This window comes from Monodelphis domestica, chromosome 7 (assembly GCF_027887165.1).
Source record: "Monodelphis domestica isolate mMonDom1 chromosome 7, mMonDom1.pri, whole genome shotgun sequence".
Classification (NCBI taxonomy): domain Eukaryota; kingdom Metazoa; phylum Chordata; class Mammalia; order Didelphimorphia; family Didelphidae; genus Monodelphis; species Monodelphis domestica.
In genome coordinates, this window is record NC_077233.1 from 49,878,654 (window position 1) to 49,899,207 (window position 20,554).

General features: G+C 37.8%; 1 protein-coding gene across 1 annotated transcript in view; it reads left to right on the forward strand.

Moving 5' to 3' along the window:
* Positions 1–5,949, forward strand: part of GRM7 (glutamate metabotropic receptor 7) — a 1,064,146-nt gene extending 1,058,197 nt beyond the window's left edge. The window contains exon 10 of the mRNA XM_007500141.3: positions 4,743–5,949. Within this exon, the coding sequence (XP_007500203.1) occupies positions 4,743–4,792 (50 nt within the window). The 3' untranslated portion in view covers positions 4,793–5,949. The remainder of the gene's footprint in view (positions 1–4,742) is intronic.
* The last annotated feature ends 14,605 nt before the right edge of the window (positions 5,950–20,554 follow it).

Here is a 20,554-nt window from a genome sequence, read left to right on the forward strand (position 1 = left end):
TGGATTCAAGTCCTAGAACTGACTAAGGAAACTGAGATACAGAGAAGTTTAGACTAAAATCACATATTTGTCCAGATAATGCTGAGATACAAACTCAGTCTCTTAAATTTAAATTCATTGATTTTTCTAAAGAAAATTGAAGTATGGAGAAGGTTAGAATCTTGTTTAAAGTCATGCATCTAATCAGCAAAATTAAACAAGTAATACTTCTAGGGATCAGAATGAAGATTAAGTGAAATAATATATATAAAAGTGGTTAATAACCTCTAGCAGATTATATAGTAATACCAATGGACATTAGCAAGCATTTCACCTTAAAGTCTGCTTCCATTGACCCATTTAAATTTCACAGTAACCTGGTGAGGCAGGCATCACTATATCCATTTTAAAGATTATAAATTAGAGAATTGAGATGAGTTACCCATGATTCTATAGCTAGTGTCAGAAGACAGATTTGAACCCAACCCCTCTGAACTCAAGTCCAACAAACTGTCTTCTTTTCTACAGTATTTTAATATAACTGCATACAATTTGTGGAACAATTGCCATGAAAATGCATCTGTAGTGTTCTTATTCCTTAATTATCTTATGTGCTGTTTCCAAAAAATATCATATCTAAGGGCTGACTCTAGTGACAATCAGTATTACTAGTTGATTCAACAAGAAAACAAAATCAAAACCAAAAAAACATATCAATGAGCTGATTGGTGCTCATTATGAGTTATCTTGAGTATATAGCACCAATCAGCTCATTGATGATAACTTTCTGGTTTTAAAATTGTGGTTTGCATATAGCCATAACATAGTAGTATGCCTTAATTCAAGTATGTGAGATTGGGTCATCATACATACTTTCTCTGCAATTTCAGATTGTTCCCCTTTGCACAAGGCATATTTTTCTATTACAATTCAATCCAATCACCATTGAAGAAGCACCTACAGTTGCCAGGCATTGTGCTAAATTTTGGGGATACAATTTTTAAAAAAGGAAGATAATTGCTGCCTTTAACCAGTTTCTAATCCAATATGGAAAAGAACATATAAATGGAGTCAGGGTACCCTGCTCCATGGAAATTAAACCAGGAAAGGCAACAGATACAATGTAGAATGATCTGAAAGCCTAGTTTCTGCCTTCTGTTAAGAATTAGGTGGAATTTGATACTCTGTGCAGAAGCCAATAAAATGGAGGACAAGTTTATTCACCACTACCACATATGTTGTGTCAAAACGAAGAGCTTACAACAAGCACAAAGAAAAATATGTTGGTATTTTTCTAGTCATTTAGAAGATATTATTTCATGTTTTCCAGATTACACATCTATAAAATGTTTAATGCTTGCTTCCTGACTTCTTGTCATCCATGTTCTCTCCCTCCCAACTCTCCATGCTCTCCAAGATGGCAAGTAATATGATATGAGTGGTACATGTGTTATCATATAATACATATTTCCTTGTTCATAATATTGTTAAAGAAGACACATACTACATACATTAGAGAAAAATGCCTGGAGGAAATAAAGTGAAGAATGGTGTACTTCAATCTGTATTCAAATTCTGTCTGTTGCTTCTATGACTATAGATGACCTTTTTTGTCATGGGTCCCTTTGAGTTGTCCCAGATCCTTTCTTTGTTGATAATAATTAAGTCATTTATAACTAGTTATCAGACGTTATTGTTGTTATTGTGTACAATGTTCTCCTGGTTCTGCTTACTTCTTTCCAATTTCTAGTAACTGTTAAAAAGAGAGACACACACAGAGACAGAGAGAGAGAGAGAGAGAATAAATCAGAAACAGAAATAAAGAAGTCTCTCTTCCAAGAGGTATTTAGTAAGCATTTAAAAACTATACTCAAATTAGAATGTATTTATGTTCTTTTTATAAATGACTTTCTTTAAGCAAATTGATTTCTCAGTAGTTTTATATCTTATCTGCTTTATAATTTACTACTATTAGCGTTAGTAATGCCAATAAATAATGAATTGTGAATTTAGGGAAAATCCAAAATGTATGATTCTACTTTTCTCCAAATGTTGCTTGGAAATTAATGAATGAAGATATCAAACAGCTGCCCTTTGTTTAGGTTCTTAGTTTTTATCTCCTAAAGGCAATTTTCTGGCAAAAGAGTAGGAAAAACATACTTCTGACTGAAGTTATAACTACAAAAGAATAATTTTGCTTTATCTTTAGTGATTGAAAAACTTAGAATGAACAACTATTTACACTTGAAATCTTTATAAATGAACCTAAATGGGAATTTGTATAAAACGTGTGTGTGTGTGTGTGTGTGTGTGTGTGTGTAGTTTGGGAGAAGTTAATACAGAGCTTTTGTAATGGTTATATGCAAAAGTTAATTTAGAAAAAGTTAGTGACATTATAAACTAGTATTCCAGAGTTTAAGAGTTGTAAAAATTGAAGACTGATCAGAACTCATTCCCTTATTCTATGAATGGCTTTGGTAGGGCAAAAGATTATGTACATGTGTGTTTGTGTGCATGTGTACACATGCACACATGTGCCATATATCGTCTATGTATATGTATGCATAGGCATGTATATTCATATGTACATGCTAGCATGTGTTCACATATTATATATATATTTATACATACTCTATGCAATGCATAAATATTTGCCTGTGTTTCTATGAATGGATATACCCAAGGAATGGGCATATATGCATATGGAATTACATTAAAATATTCATATTTAACCATTCTTGAATTATGTGAATGTGGAACAAAATGCTCTGCACCCCAAAAACTTTTCCCGAGACTCCTCAGATGAACAAACACACATATACACATAGTTTGTGTGTCTCTCTCCCTTCCTTTCTCTGTCTCTCTCTCTCACTCTCTCAGACATACCATACACACACACCATTGAGAGACAGACAGACAGATAGAAAAAGAAAGAGAGAGAGAAAGAGAGGGAAGAAGAAGTAAGAGAAGAGAGAGAGGGGCGGGGGGAAAGAGGGAGAGGGAGAGGGAGAAGGAGAAGGAGAGGGAGAGAGAGAGAGAGAATTTCCTGCTCAACCCTTTTTATAACCTTCTGGCTCTGGCTCCCTTTGTCCTGTCCTAGCCTCTGGGTCAAGTTCAGGCTCACGCCAGGGACACAGTTAGTTGACAGTAGAGGGCATCACCTGTATGACCCCAGAAAGAAGGGGAGGGTGAATTTCCTTCACACAAGGGACTGATACAGGACAAGACAGTGAGGCTTCAACTACTAAAGAAAATATATTGTCATCTTCTCCTGTAAACATGACCCTGCATTTGTTATGTGTATATTTTGCATATGGCAGAATGTAAGCCCCTAGAGGGCAGGAATAACTCTTTGTCTTAATGGTTGCTGGTTGATTGGATGATGAATCATCTTAGCAGTACCTCTTGCCTTTATGCATGTGTGACCTGGGTCAAAGTGTCAAAGCTGGGATTGGCATCTTGCTTTTTAATAGAGTGTGGCTTTGCAAACCTCTATAATGGCTTCATGGAATCAGGGGAGCGGGGACAGCACAGCATGGCATTGATGTGTTTCTTTGATAATGCTCCCTCTTACATGTAACAGCTAAGACACGGAAGAAATTTAAGCTGGTTTAAAATCCTCATAGTATCTATTTTGTTTAATTGCCATTGGAGACCTATAGAGAACAATGCTATAAAATTAGATCTATGATCATTTGTATGAGTCTTTGAAATGATAGACACCACTTAAGTTGGCTTAATCTGAAATGAACACAAATTAATGATAACATATTTTTCAAGAAAAAAAAGCAGGGGGGGTGCAGCTGGGTAGCTCAGTGGATTGAGAGCCAGGCCCAGAGACGGGAGGTCCTGGGTTCAAATCTGTGACTACAGACACTTCCCAGATGTGTGACCCTGGGCAAGTCACTTGACCCCCATTGCCTAGCCCTTACCACTCTTCTGCCTTAGAACCAATAGACAGTATTGATTCCAAGACAGAAGGTAAGAGTTAAAAAAAAAAAAAAACAATCCAAGTGTTTCAATGAGACATAGACATGTACTAATATATTCCAACAATTAAGGTGGTCTCTAAGGTAAATACTAATCAATTACTGACCAGAGAGATGCCACAATTTAAGGCATATATGAGGGATTCTCAGATTTGGAAAGGGATGAACAATCCTAAAACCAGAGTCCAGTTACTTGAGATAATAATACCGTAGAACCACTGGTTTATTAACGAGAATCTACAATATTGTCAAAAACTACCAAAATTTGCTAAAAAAAAAAAAAGTACATTTATATACTCAGGTGGGTAAAAACCTTAGATCTTATATTACTTCTGGAAGATAAATTTTCTTACTTATCACCTCCCATTTCTCTTACATTTTAAACTGTCAGATGAATTTCTAGCAGCCACCTGGAAGACCCAATGAGCTTGGTGCATTCATTCCAGTGGCGCAAACTAAGCAGCAGGTAGACGTTGAAAAGTGTTAGAATTAGGACTGATCTGAAGGAAAATAATTCTGAAAATAAAGACTATTTGGAAGTGGAACAAGTTGCTTCACGAGGAAATGGGTTCCCCCTTATTAGAAGCCTGCAAATGGTGCATGACCGGATGGCCACGTTTCATCTCAGTAAAAGAGAAAACGATTGGTCTAAATGTCTGCTGAGGTCCCTTTCGACTGGGGCATCTTGTGTTGGGGAAACCATGGTAGTTTCTTCCTTCCGTAAATGGGTCCACAACTCTGGCTGATGGCTTCTGTGTTGCTGTTCTCTTTCAGGCCCTGCTGCAAAAAAGAAGTACGTCAGTTATAATAACCTGGTTATCTAACCTGTCCCATCCGAAGTAAGTGAGGAGGTTGGAGATCTTCAGTTATTCAGTCACCCAACCTGGCACAGGACTCTTCCTGTCCTGCCGCATACCATCATCGGAGGAGTTTAACGGCCAGGCAGTTACTGGAGACCAACGTTAGAGGGTCCGAGGATCCTAAACAGCTGCTTCTGAAATATACTTATTTTCTCTTGGCTTAATAAGTCACTGGCATCAGCACTGCCAATCGGCTGTGATCTTGGGCCTTTCTATGACTCAGAGCTTCGGAACTCAAGACCCAGGCTCCTTATGGGTGAACTGCACAGAGCAGCAGTGACTTTCCAGGGGCAATTCTGTCTTTCTATGTATGTACTTCCAGACTGCAAGGTTTTGAAACTTTCTGTACAGTTTGTGAGGATTTTTTGCATATTGCCATCTAATGTTGTATCCGAGTTCACTGTTTGTTTTGAATGCCCAGTTCTCTCAGAGCCCTATTCTCTCAGATGACAGATTATTTGGAAACAACAACAACAACAACAATAACAAAAATCTCGGCAGACAAAAACTATAGCTGTACATTATTGTATAATTATTATTATTGTACCACAGCAAATCATATATGTTATTTTTTTTAAGAAAAAAAAAAGAGATATTTAAAGACCAAAAACTGTGCTGAGAAAGGATGCCCCACCTAACTATCCTCAGTCTGATAGGCTTCAAGGATGGGAAAAGAAAAAAAAAAAGGGATTGGCAGACTTGAATAGAGGTCTTGATATTTGGAATGCATGCCAGTAATGTATCTTACAGTACATGTTCAAATTTATGTTTGATATTTGTATTTGTGTTCAATTTTGTTACTTTAATTAGGGTATATGAATATTTTGCAATAATTTTAATAATTAAGGTATTTGGAAGAAAGACTATGGCTTTTTCACGTCTTGAGGTTTTGTTGATGCCCCTCTATGACTGACCAGTGTGATAAGAACTTTAAAAAAAAGCATGTATGTTTTTTACTGTTTGTAAGAAGTAATTTCGTTAATCTTGCTGCTTATGTGCCAATTTAGTGGATCAACCCGTGCCGCAAAACTACCCCTTTCCATTCTCTTTCAAATCTGTGATATTGTCCAAGAATGTATCAATAAAAGACTTTGGTTAACTTTTTTATTCACTGCAATAAATATTTTCAGTTCTTCCCCTCCATCCTCCCCCTTTAGTTAGAGGATATTCCATGAGGATTTCAGTTAAGGAACCTGTAAAGAAAAAAGACCAAACTTGTTGAAGTTCTTTAAAAGTATGGAATCCAGCCACAAAAAAACTTCACTGGACATCAGACTTCTGACCACTTCAAACATCTAAAGCATACTTTTGAACATGGAAATAAGTGAAGATCGATCTCTAAAATGGGCGAATGATGCTCATGCAAGTGTTGGGCTAAGCTCCAGGAATTTACCCAGAAATTGAATTTGAAATGAGGAAATTAATTAGAAGCGACCAGAGACCCTAATCACAAAAAAATGGGGGAATGTTTGGCAGAAGGAGGAAGAAGAATAAATGAGTATGAAATCAGTAAAAGAATAAACTGTGTTCTGCACTAAAGACAACACCATATACTCATGAGTGTTCTAATCTGGCAATCGATCAACAAAAGTTGTTTTTTTTGTTTGGTTGTTTTTTTTTTTTAAGTGATTACTGTTATAAGTAAATGAGCAGGAGCAGGAGATCCTGCAAAGGAAGAAGCAGGAGGTTTCAGGATCTTCTTCTCCTGCTCATTTGCTTATAACACTACTAAGCCAGCAGAGAAATAGGAGAGGGATAAGTGAGTAAATTCAGAATGGAGAAAAAGTAAAATAAATAAATGAAATAAATAAAAATAATTTAATTTGTGGGTTATACTGTCAATGTAAGGGATAGAGAAAGGTCAAAGTCAGAAAATGCAAGTAATGAATGCTGGAGGGGATGTGGCAAAGTAGGGACATTAATTCATTGCTGGTGGAGCTGTGAACTGATCCAACCATTCTGGAGGGCAATTTGGAACTATGCCCAAAGGGCGACAAAAGAATATCTACCCTTTGACCCAGCCATAGCACTGCTGGGTCTGTACCCCAAAGAGATAATGGACACAAAGACTTGTACAAAAATATTCATAGCTGCGCTCTTTGTGGTGGCCCAAAACTGGAAAACGAGGGGATGCCCATCAATTGGGGAATGGCTGAACAAACTGTGGTATATGTTGGTGATGGAGTACTATTGTGCTAAAAGGAATAATAAAGTGGAGAAGTTCCATGGAGACTGGAACAACCTCCAGGAAGTGATGCAGAGCGAGAGGAGCAGAACCAGGAGAACATTGTACACAGAGACAAACACACTGTGGTATCATCGAACGTAATGGACTTCTCCATTAGTGGTGGTGTAATGTCCCTGAACAACTTGCAGGGATCCAGGAGAAAAAAAAAAACACCATTCATAAGCAAAGGATAAACTATGGGAGTGGAAACACCGAGAAAAAGCAACTGCCTGAATACAAAGATTGAGGGGACATGACAGAGGATAGACTCTAAATGAACACTCTAATGCAAATACTATCAACAAAGCAATGGGTTCAAATCAAGAAAACATCTAATGCCCAGTGGACTTACGCGTCGGCTATGGGGGGTTGGGGGGGGGAGGAAAAGAAAATGATCTATGTCTTTAACGAATAATGCTTGGAAATGACCAAATAAAATATATTAAAAAAAAAAAAAAAAAAAAAAAAAAGAAAATGCAATTGGCCTGAACTTTGAAGGAAGTTGGACATTCTAAGAAGAAGTAACAAGGAGTCATTTTCCTAACATGAGGGAAGCATAGACTATTCAAAAAAGCAGAGACGAAAGATGGAATGTTATGGAACAGATACAAGTGGGTCAGTTTTGGAGGAACGCGGTACCAAATGAAGGGGAATGGCTAGGTTGGCGTTAAGGCTCCTCTAATCCAGAATCATCTACACATTAATGCTCATCTATATATCTAACGTATATTTGGAGAAAAAGCAAATTTGCTTTAATATGAGCTTTAATCTAACTAAATCAAAGTGACAGCTCATGTCCATGCTCTGTGACCCTCAGCCCAAAACAGACAAACAAAACACCATCGAAGGTACAGTAAATTACACATTTGTATTGGTAGAATTAGCTCTGAGTTAGTGGTTCTTTTGAATGACTCATTATTTTTGGAGAATACAGGCATAGATACATAGCAACACATCCAGGAAAGCCATCTCAGCAGATGATTAAGCCACCGTGAGAGTAACTGGCAGAACTTACCTGTCAGTGAGTTAGGGGGATATCTACCCAAGACGCATGAAGATTCTTGCCTGCTCCCTACCACTGGACTTGTATGACTCAGGAAGAGAGAGGGAGGCTGAAGACTGTAGGCAGCTCTGCCTCACTTAAATCCAGTTCAATGGTGAGTGAAGTCATCACTCCATGATGTCCTTTCTTGAAGATCCAACAAGAAATTATGGAAAATGGAGAATTAACTCTATTTGTAAATCTTAGATAAGGAACTACTAGTTGTAAAATGACACAGGAACTAAATTGGTGAAGGTATCTCATCATAATAGACAGAATCTAGTTCTTTCACTGTTAAATTGCTTTTTTCTACTAATAGTGTTCAACAAACTCAGGTATTTAAAAAATGGAACAAGAAAAGTAGGAAAATGCTCTGTTTGAGATCAGAATTTAAGCCAGTTGTTTCCTCCTTTGATGAGGTAAAAGACAAAGAAGTGTTTGGAAAATAAACCAAATAGACCTGTTAGAATATGCCAAGAACCACCAAGCAGAAAGTGTTTTGGCTTTAAAAGTTACTCTAGCTTCAAGGGATTCCAGAAGATGGTGGCATAGTGTATATGTGTAAGTATGTGGGAGAGGGGAAGTTTGTGGGGGGGGGAGTAGAATGCCAAACAGAGCTGAGACCATTGTCTTCAGAGAAAAAGGGAAACATTAACTGGTTGAAGCTGTAAGTTTAAACAGAGGTTAAACATATCCAAAGAGCATGACACAGGAAATTATTGACCATTGGATTTCTCAAGACTCCACAAAAGAAATCTGGCTTAAGGACAACCGAATATCTCAAAATGGATCATAGAGAGAATAATGAGACCATTGTGCATGTGAATTAAAAAGGGTAGGTTGGTGGCTGATGGAGAAAAGTTTTAAGATCTCCCACCATTGAAGATTTCTAATGCTACACATAGCCAAACAGAAAAATAAACTAAAAAAAAATTTAACTGATGTCTGCTTGTCTAGGGTTGATTTTGACAAACAAAAGGAAATAGTTATATATGTTTGCAGGAAGTGCCTCGTTATATTTGCCATTTTTATACCTATCCATTTGACTGTGAGCTGCCCAAGCTTAGGTATTGTCTTGTACTTTCTTTTGTATCCCCAGAACATAGCTGAGTGCCTGGCTAACAGAAGGTACTTAATAAATGTTTGTTGAATGACCTACTGAGTAAGGATGGGGTGGCTACATTGATCTTCAATCTTGCTGAGTGAATAAAAAATGGACCAAATGCTTATCTCTCTGTGTCTAATTTTCTTTGCGTCCTTGGGCAAGGGAGCATGACTATGGAAAAGTGGGGGTGGGGAGGAAGAGGACTGCTAGAGTTAACAACAACCCAGTTGATTCTTTAGTTTTTTTAAGCCAGGAAATGTATTCAAGTTACAACTGCAATCAAACATTTCTGTGACAGAATAGTAATTCTGATGAGGTACTATGGTGAAATAAAATCAATCTCTGCCTTCCTGGGGCTTATTGAAGAGACAGTGTGTGTGTGTGTGTGTGTGTGTGTGTGTGTGTGTGTGTGTGTGTGTGTATCCACTTCAAAAATTCAAATATATATATATATATTATAATTATAATAAAAAGGCATAAGTAGCATATGCTTGAATATAGAAGAGAGAGTTGCTTAGGTTGGAGGTGATCAGGGCAAGAAGTTGATGTGAAATTGAGTCTTAAAACATGGTAGGATTCAAATAATTTCAATAAGAATTAGGCCAACAAGCAGCTAGGTGACACAACACACTATGTGTCCTTGGACAAGTCACTGAATCTCAACTTTAGTTCATCAACTGTAAAATGGTAATAATAATATCACCTAGCTCCCAAGGTTGTTGGGAAGATGAAGTGAAATAAAATTTGTACAGCATTTAGCATAGTGGTTACCATAGAGTGGGCAATATAGGAATATTAGCTATTATAATACTATTGTCATCATAATTATATTAGATATTAGTTAAAAAAATCAAATAGTGTGAGTAGACCATAAACTCATCATGTTTCCATAGTGTTTGCTTGTAACCAAGCAACTTAATATGAATTTAAGACTTAGTAAGATGGGGGCAGTGGTTCAAGAATAGAGGAAGGTGATAGTTGTGAATTTTAAAACTATTCCATCCTAATCAGACCATTCTTTTGAAGATGTGATTTAGCTATTTCCTGATCAATAACAATAGAGATACTTGGAATAACAGAATCAGGTCTTGGAAACTCTACATTCCTCCTCCCTTATTAGTTTAACAAGATTTGGAAGATCTGCATCAAACTCAAGATTTAATTATCTAAGGAATGGCCTTCAACAGACATGTGCAGAAAAAAGGACAGACCTCTGGGCTGTCCTAAGTCAAGCTAAGTTCTCATTGGTACAGATGAGACACAGGAAAGTGATGTAAAACTGTCTATATAAGGCACGTCACTTCCTGTCTCTTCCTCTTTCCCTGGAGAGGCAACTCCGGCTGAGAGTGTGCTAGGCATTTCGACATCTTGAAGTGTTGTGTGGTGAGTTTTGCCCTTGAGCTGATTCAGGTTCAGGCATCTTAGCTGAGCCCCTTTGGAGGTCAGGCTGATTCCTTCCTCCTTCACAATCAAAATCTTACTTTCTAGATCTCCAAATCTTCCCGCCCGCCTTCCTTCTTCCTTCTTCTTAATCTCCTCCACTATATCAATTAAATCACCATAAAATTTCCAGCTGAGTTTGGGTGTTTCATTAGGATTTTATAAATGAAATCCTTGGCAACCAAATATAATTATTACATTCAGTCTCAACCATAATTTTAACCCTTCCATAGTGTCTTCATATTCAGCCTTAAAACCCATCTGGGTAATCTGTTCATTCTTGGGTGACACATTTTATAAAGAGACTTGCGAAATTAGAGACAAACAGGAAAGTCATGAAAGGTTTTAATTAATTAATTTAATATAATATAAAATATAATAATAAATGAAAATATAATATAACTATTATTTTAAATTTATAATAATTAATAAATTACTAAGAAAACCAGCTGAAGGTCACAGAGGTGATAAGCCTGAAGAAGAAAAATTTCGAGAAAATACGGGAGCCATCTTCAAGGATTTGACATTTTTTCATAGATCGGAGGAATCATTAGATATATTCTTAGGCACAGAGGGCAGAACTAGAAACAATCAGTAAAAAGCTGCATAAAGGTAAATTTAGGCTTGATATGAGGGTAAGACTTCCTAAAAATGAAAGCTATCTAAAAGTAGAATGGACTGCCTCCAATGGGAATGGGTCTCTCTTCACTGCTTGTCTTTATCCAAGATCTGGATTACCACTTGGAAGTCATGATATGAAGAATTCTTTGTCAGTTCTGATTTGGACTGGATGGCCAATGAGTTTCACTTTAAGCCTAAAATTCTAGGGTTCATTGGAATAAGAGAAAGTTTAGGGCAAAGAGGGGAAGCATGTTTGAAAGGGCATGGGGAATGGAAAGAATAGTACAAAAACTCTCTCCTCCAGACTCATGGAAGTCCAGGACAAAAGGACAAAAGTCAGCAAAACTGGCCATGGGTGTGGAGGATACTTGGAGAATTCTGGTACCTCTGGTGTGAGGGCTTGTTGAACCTGTCCCAGCACTGCTTTGTTTCATCTGCCACCCAGCTCTCACCTGTACCTCCAAGAAGCCATGGCATGCACTGTGGCCACCCTTTGGTAAACTGGCTGAGCAGGCAGCTTAAGCCACATTGAGGGGAACCAAAAGGTCTCAAACCTGTCAGTGAGTTTGGGGTTGTCTAGCCCAGACATGGGAAGATTTCCACTGGTGAAGAGGGTGGATGTCAGCAATTTGTTCCAAAGTTGTGAAGGCAGAGGAAGCTCAGTAGAGCCCTCGGGGCTTGGCCAGACATTGAAGAAGCCAAGTTTACCCACTGCATTCTGAGCCAACACTAGGGGAAATTATTATCTAACTACTAGATATCTAAATAACTACCTAGAAAAAAGGAATTGAATAAGTTAAACACATGGATATTTTAAACAAAAAGGCTTTGGAAAAATTAAAAACATGCCATTTCTTCTCCGGGTTCTCCAGAAGAATCATACTAATTGAAAGCTAGAAGAGATCTTAGCAATCATCTAATTCAAGTCCTTTTTTTTTAAAAAAACCCTTACCTTCCATCTTGGAGTCAATACTGTGTATTGGCTCCAAGGCAGAAGAGTGGTAAGGGCTAGGCAATGGGGGTCAAGTGACTTGCCCAGGGTCACACAGCTGGGAAGTGGCTGAGGCCAGATTTGAACCAAAGACCTCCCATCTATAGGCCTAGCTCTCAATCCACTGAGCTACCCAGCTGCCCCCTCAAGTCCTTTTTTCTTAAACACACTACAATAAGATAGAGCACTGGACATGGAATTAGGAATATTCATCTTTGTGAGTTAAAATAGGGCCTCAAACATTTATTAGCTGTGTGACCCTGGAAAAGTCTCTGAACCCTGCTTGCCTCAGTTTCTCCTTCTATAAAATGAGCTGGAAAAGCAAATGCCAATATACTCTAGTATCTTTGCCAAGAAAATTCAAAATGGGGTCATAAAGTGTCAGACACAGCTGAGATGTCTCAACATATCTTAACACCTTAAACAAATATTTAGGTCCAGTAAACACAAATGACTTGGCCAATATCACACAGTTAGTCAACTGAAAGTTAGGACTATATTAAGACAAGAACCCAAGGCTGATTTCTAGCCTAACATTGTTCACAACAACTTGGCTAGCCATCTGTGCTGATGAGATTCACTGGAATATTATTTGAGTATCTTTCTTTTTATTTTTCTTTTGTAACCACAGCCTTAAAATTCAAATTCAACTAGAAGTTATTACATATCCACCATTTACAAAGCACTGTTAATCGACACTAGATGGGGGGAGAGATATGAAGTTTAATAAACCATATTTTCTGTCTTTGTCACAATTTATGCTTTAGTAGGAATATAGGACACACATGGAAAATTATAATACAAAATAATCTAGCCTGATCAAAACTCAGAAAGGGGCAGGTAAAATGCCAAGTGAGTTCTGAAATAGATAGGTAATATAATTATAGAATAACATACAAAACATTCTTCACAGAGAATCAGAGAAGGCTTCATGGAAGACCTAGCCACTGAGTTTAGCTCGAAAGCTATAGCTTGAAAAAAAGGAGAAGGAATGACTTTCTCTGGAAACAGAGGGAAGGAGGAGATCATTCCTGAGAGATTTGGGGTAGAGGCAGGACTCTGAGGAAGCTCAGGAAGTGTGATCTCCATTGTCGGAATGAAACGCATGATTTGTCATCTTGCTGAAAATGTAGCAGAGCTTGGCGCTTTGAGGGAACACAGATCTATTTCTTCTTTCCCCTTCTCATGGAGAAATTCAACTTAAGACAACTTTTTTTCTTGTGGCACTCAATGCGTTGATGCTCTGTGTGCAGTGAAGGATGCAGAAATCCAAGCTGATTGTCTACACACCTGGCTCCCTAATTGCAGAATTACTTTGCCTCTCTACTACAGGAGCCTATTCATGACCAGAAACGAAAATAATGTTTTCATACAGAGCAATCATCCCTGTCTTTGAGTGAAGTAGCAATCTGGCTGGGGCCTTTGGGAAAGCAATCGGAATAAACGTTAGCTCATCTTTCTCACTGGTCAGAGGCTGGAGCTGGGTCTCTACCAGACCACTGATCTGGGAAACAGCCACACAACCACCTCGAAATGGGATGGGATGGAGGGGGATCAGGGTTCCTTCTGAAGAGCAAAAATGTTGGACTTGGCCCTAGCATGAACCAACCATCTCACACACCATGATGCAGGCTCTGCCGGTGCTGTTCTTGGGACCTATAGACATATTAGTCAATTAGATACCATCATGATGGCCCTGGACAGATCCATGGTACAGTGGATAGGTCACTGGGCTTGGAATCAGGAACATGGAGTCCAAATTTGATCTCAGACACTTTACCATCTGTGTGATCCTGGGAAAATCATTTAATCCTAATTGCTTTGGTTCCACACCCAAAAAATGAGTTTCAGAAAGAAATGGCAAATTATTCCAGTATCTTTTCCAGGATTGACTCTCCAAAAGAGAGGGAGTCCAAAAGAGTAGAATGACTGACCAATGAGTGAGGGGCCCATCATCAACAGAAAATGTCTTCTGCAAGATTCTGTCCTATGGACCAAATGGAGTTTGGACTATTATCAATTAGGAAAATAAAATGATAATAATAATTCCCTTTTATATAGTAATTTATCGGTCTACAAAGCATCTCATTTTATATTTACAATGATGTTAAGAGATAAGTGCTACTGTTATTCCTACTTTACAGATGGGGAAGCTAAGGTGGATTGCAGTAAAATGACTTGCCCAAGGACACACAGCTAGTACATGTTGGAGGCAAGAATTGAACTTGGTCTTCCTGATTCCAAGTCTAGTTTTCCATCTACTATGCCACTGCAAGTACAGATTCTACTTGGTGACTTCTAAAGTCCATTTTCCATCTAAGAGTCTATTGTTTAAGCATAATATTGGATTTTTATTTATAAAAATCTATGTTTTCAATTACATGTAGAAACAATTTTTGACAATTGTTTTTTCATTTAAAATTTTTATTATTTTTAAAAATATTTTTCCATGTTTACATGATTCATTTTCTTTCCTTCCTCTCTTCCTTCCCACCTCCCAGAGCTAACAAGCAATTCCATTGGGTTTTTTTAAAGTTATCATTTGATACCTATTTCCATATTATTCATTTTAGCATAATATTTTAGAACAACATCCTTACAAAAAATTAAAATATTATTTTTAAAAACACTTTAAAATGATTCTCAGGTCATTTATCTGTAGACCTCAACTATGCTCCTGGTTTTATGCCCTCATACTTAGAGGCCACAGCTAATTTTTAAATCTATAGATCTCATATGCTTTATAAACTGCTTAATTGGACATGGTGTCAACAGGGAATTACTGCCTTTGTTACTTGAAAAATATATTATTTCATTGGAATGGGTTCTCCCTTCAATAAAGAAATTTGCAACCCAGGAATAGCTGGGTATCTCAGTGGATACAGAGCCAGACCCAGAGATGGGAGGTCCTGGCTTGAAATCTGGTCTCAGACACTTCCCAGGTAGGTGACCCTGGGCAAGTCACTTAACCCCCATTGCCTAGCCCTTACAACTCTTCTGCTTTGGAACCAATACCCAGTATTGACTCCAAGACGATAGGTAAGGGTTCTTAAAAAATGTACAACCCTGTTATGTCAGTCCATGCTATACAACTCTTGCCATTTTGCCCCCATGATTCCTTTCTAATAGACTGGGGACCTTTTTTGTTCTCTTAATCCCAGAGTTAAAAATGTATAAATCCAGCTAGTTGGCTGTATTTCATCCTCCCTTTATGGCTGAGAACCTACTTTTCCTGATAGACACCTGGACAAATAGACACACGTGTATATATCAGGATAATCCTTTGCCTGATCCATCATTGCGCCATGTTCTGCCCTGCCCAATGTTGGATAGATAAGCACATTTTATTGCCTTTGGGGTGACTCAGTTTTGGGACCCATAGACAAAGGACAGTACTCATAGAACAACTGTGTAAAAGAGATGGGCTTTGTCAATGTCTTTCCAGGAGTGCTTAGCCATTACCCAAATGGACTCAAGATGGGTCTCCTCCTCCTGCTCAACCCAAGGTCAACTCATTACCCATCTGCAGCCCTTGTGCCTATAAATGGATCCATGGGACTGGCTTCCCTTCTCTGTGCTTGCCATCGTCCAACCAATACGTCAGCTTCCTCCACTTAGGCTTGTAGTTGTTTCCTTTTTCTTTTCGTCATGAACCAAACAGTCATACCAATAAATACAAACGTTTTGATGTGCAAAGGACAAAGAAGAAAGTAGGTGAAAGCATGAAGTTTTATTATATTCATTTATTTTAATTTGTGAACATTAAATTTAACAAGGAGGCAATGAAATTGTCCTATTTGTGTTCTTTTATTTTTTCTATTTATTTTTAAATGTTTTATTCATCCTTTTTTAAAATTCATTAAAGCAGTTAGCTGATAGAATAAATAGAGTACTGTACTGGGAACTGGAAAAATCTGAGTGTACACCCTCTCTCAGACACATACCAGCAGTGTGGCAATGAGCAAGTTACTGAATCTCTGTCTCAGTTTCCTCATTGATAAAACTATGATGATAAAAATATCTAATGCCCAGGGCTATTTAAAAATTAAATAAGTAAGGACAGCTGGGTGGCCCAGTGGGTTGAGAGCCAGGCCTAGAGACAAGAGGTCCTGGGTTCAAATCTGACCTCAGACACTTCCCAGCTGGGTGACCTTGGGCAAGTCACTTAACCCCGTTGTCTAGCCCTTGGTTTCTGTGACTTCTTTCTTATGTTGCTTTCACTCATGCATCCATTTTATTAAAAAAAAGAAAAGCCTGGAATTTCAATGATTTGATCTCCAGAGAACTTTTTACAAACTCTCATCACATTAACCTAGAAAACTCTCTGAAGACTCTAAGATCTTTGAGGGTTGCAATTGGGTTGTTTTTCATTGTTAAGCCTTAAGCACAGGACTGCTCTTTTCTTGGTCTTGTCTTGTGATTTCATTAGCAGAAGAACCTTCCAGTGTGGAAGATTCTTCTTCTAATGAAGATCAGTCACTCCCCCATAATTTATCATCAGAGAGGTAGCCAGAGGCACCAAGTGCTTGAGGGACTTGTCCATAGTCATATAGCATAACATCAGAGATGAGACACAAGAAGGTACCGACAGGTCTTCCTATCTCTAAATTGGGCTCTCTTGGGCTCTCTATCCACTCTACCACGTTGCCCTTTTCCATAGCAGGTGTTTCAAAAATGTTTGTCTAATTAATTTAATGACATTATTTCAACCACTCTATTCTGACAATTTAGTGTCCCTTATTCTAACTCTGTTCAGGGTTGTTGCTTATCCCAACCTCAAACCTTAACCCTATTCCTTCTCTCCAGGGTCCATCTGGAATCAGGAGCATCATCTTAACCACTGACCTTTCTAGTGCCCGCAGTGCCTCAGCTGCAAGGTGTCTCCCATGCTCTGGCTGTAGGGATTAAGAATTTATTACAAAGTTGACCCCCCTTTTCCCCTTTATTGGAGGCAGCTAAGGTGGTGCGTGAAAGGGCCAGTGTAAGGGAAGAGACCCAGGCAACTGTCTAAAATTTACCGTTTCCAAGGTAGAGCGAGAAATAGCACACCTTCTGGCAGCATGCTCATCTGAAACTGGGACCTAGTCAATTAAAGATGAGTTTCCCAAGTCTGTGTCTTCCCATTTTATCTAGACAACCGGATAAATTACACTAATGAAGGTAATCAGCAGCGACAGAAAATCTGACAGCTGATGTGCACTTTGCCCGAGACAGAAACAGACTTAGGAAAGCTGCTGTATGCCAATATGATTTTTTAAAATATATTTTTGTAGCAACCTGCCAGTCATGTTAAGTGTACCTTTCTGATTGTTTGCTTTTAGTTTTAAAAAATGGAGCATATTTAAAGGGAGCCAAGTTGTCAATACTGTATCTAGCTAAAGGATCTCCTTGAGACAGAGTCTGATTAACAGGAAAGAATCAAAGAATGTGAGAAGTAGATAGGATTTTAAATCCAATAATTCAATTCAACTCAATAAGTATTCATTGAGGCTACTCTGTGCCAGGCACTCTGCTCAGTGTTGTAGATATAAGAATAGCTCAATCAATGCATATTAAACACCTATTATATGGCAGGCATTATTCTGGGACAGGTGAGGAAGAAGTACAACAGAGGGTAAAGACAGTCCCTGCCTCAAAGACTTTTGTAATGAAGAAAGAACAAAACTCTTTGTCTTAGACCTGACAAACTTCAATAAAAACCAAAAACCAGAGTTACCCCAGCCTGGAACTGACTAACCCCTCTAAACCTCTGAATATAGTTAGATTCAAAGGTCCCTCCTTGTGCTCAGAAGTAGGAAGGCGTGGTCCCTCCCTAGAATGGGATTGGTCCTTAATGGACCAATCCCACACCAGGAAGTGGGGAGGCATGATCCCTTTCTAGTATAAGATTGGTCCATTCAAGACAAATCCCACTGGTAGGAAGTAGTGGGAGGGATCCCAGGAGCAATCTGGGAGATGCAATCCCCTGGCCACAATATATTTAAAACCCACACTTTACAATCTAATGGCAAAAGGATGCAATAAAAGACTGGATTTGAGGATTGGAAGAATCTTGAGCAACTGTCTAGTAACACATACATGAGAGAAATCCCTACTATAATATACATGATAAGAGATGATCTAGTCTCTCTTTGAGAACATTCAGACACCAAATAGAAAATACCTCTTACACAGAGCATCATTCCAGGTACTTGGCAACAACTTCCATGTTCCTTTTGCTTAGTCTCTTCTCAAAGATCAATAGCCTTAGTTTCTTCAACCTATATTCACATGGGGCAGCTAGATGGTAAAGTCGATAGACTGCTTTGGCTTTTGTTAGGAGGAACCAAATTCAAATCCTGCTTCAGACACTTAGTAGCTATGTGACCCTGGGCAAGTCACTTGGACCTGTTTTCCCTTGATTCCTTCCTCTATAAAATGAACTAGAGAATGAAATGACAAACTATACAGTATTGTTGCCCAGAAAATCCTCAGCAGGGTGAAGATGTAGCAGTTAAATTTTTTGGGAAACTGAGGCAGGTAGAAATTAGTTTCTCTCTGCAAGGAGTATTATATTTTTAGAGGTTTATTAAAGGTTGAGAATTTAAGAAAATACAAGTAAGAAAGGCATGTGTTAGGTGGGCCGAGAGGCCCAATTCAACTTCACTCACATCATGAGAGATGCATCTGCTCCGAAGTGGAAGTAGGAAAGAGCCCTCAGTAGGTGGAGAACTCCTTTAAATAATAATTTGCTCTTGGCCCAGATGAGAATTCAGTGAGATTACAAAGCATTCTGGGGAAGTGGAGTAAGGACTTCTGGGGATTGAAGTCCTGGATTCAAGTCTCCATTTTTATATTTCTCAGTGTGATCATTTTTTGGAAAAAAGAAATTTTTACTCCAAAAGGATCATGAAAACATAATCAATTTAAAGATTACAATAATGTGAGGATAAGAGAAAAAAAAAACAAAACAAAACCAATAATTGCTGGACTCATTGACAAAAAGCCAGTTAGGGGGAAGTCCCCTTTGGCATAAAAGTATACATACAAATAAATGTTCAATGAATTACACCCAAAGTTCATTTTTGTGTAATTTGTGGTCTGGAGGCTTCTTCTTGGTGTCTTCAACAGTTCAGTTTCTGGATTCAGAGAGGTAGCTTCTTTATTTGCCTAAAATTCTTCTTAAAAGGAATTTAAACTTTGCAATTTAAATAATAATATAAATATATATATATATATATATATATATTTTTTTTTTTTACATTTCCCCGTGTTGTGGGTGATTGAAGAATACAGGATCACTTAGGGATGCATGGCTGAGGTATGAGGTATATGAATCAATTGGCAAGAGAAATTAAAAAGACATCAGAAAAATCCAAAGAAAAAAGAAAAATTTCTGGATGAAAATATAGACTATCAAAGTCTTATGTGTAAAATTCTAAGTAAAGGGAAAATAATTCTATAACAGGTCCTTGAATCAGGGCGCAATCAAAATGATCTAAGCAATTATGCATTTACCCAGTCAGTAGCAAGGACTATAGAAAGGTATCACATTATGAAAGGTAGAAAATGGTACCAGATTATTGGAGCCAAGGTTTTGGCGATACTCTTCTGTGAGTATTTTCAGAGTGAGTGTGGACACAAGGAAAGCCTATGTCTAACAATGTTAAACACAGTAACCTTGAGTCTTCACACTAGGTTCAAAACCTTTGTATTGGCCTAGAAGTGCATCAATCCATCCTGGATTGGGTTTTCTTTGGCCCTGTGCAATGGCTCTTTTTTGTATATCTTGTCCTGCAATCAGACAGAATCATTAGGCAAAGTCCCATAATTTTTAAATAATTGGTGGCATCATTTTTATAGTCAAGCTTTTGGGGGCATGCATTAGCAAATGTATTTTAAACTTATAGTACTGAAAAATCAAAAAGTTAAAGAAAATCTAAATGGTGGTGACATGTGCTTCAAATATAAAAAAGGAAAGAAAAAATAAAAAATACTGAAATAGTATATTGCACGTGCAAGAAAAATATAATGAGTTTTAAAGAATTTAAAAATGTAGCTTATAATCATTGACATACTGTGTCAGCTAAGAAAATATAGAATGCAAGGCTTTCTCACCAAAAATGAGATCCATTTCCTCTTCATACCTGGCCATGATCCACTGTGAGTGAAAGCAAATGAATTGAGCTACGTCACATTTTTCATTGTTAAAGAACTGTAGTATAAATATGTGGTATCAATATCCCCAAAATTCTCAATAACCCAGTTAATTACAATAGCAAACAAACACTATCATATTTCACATGAGTTGCTGTATGGCA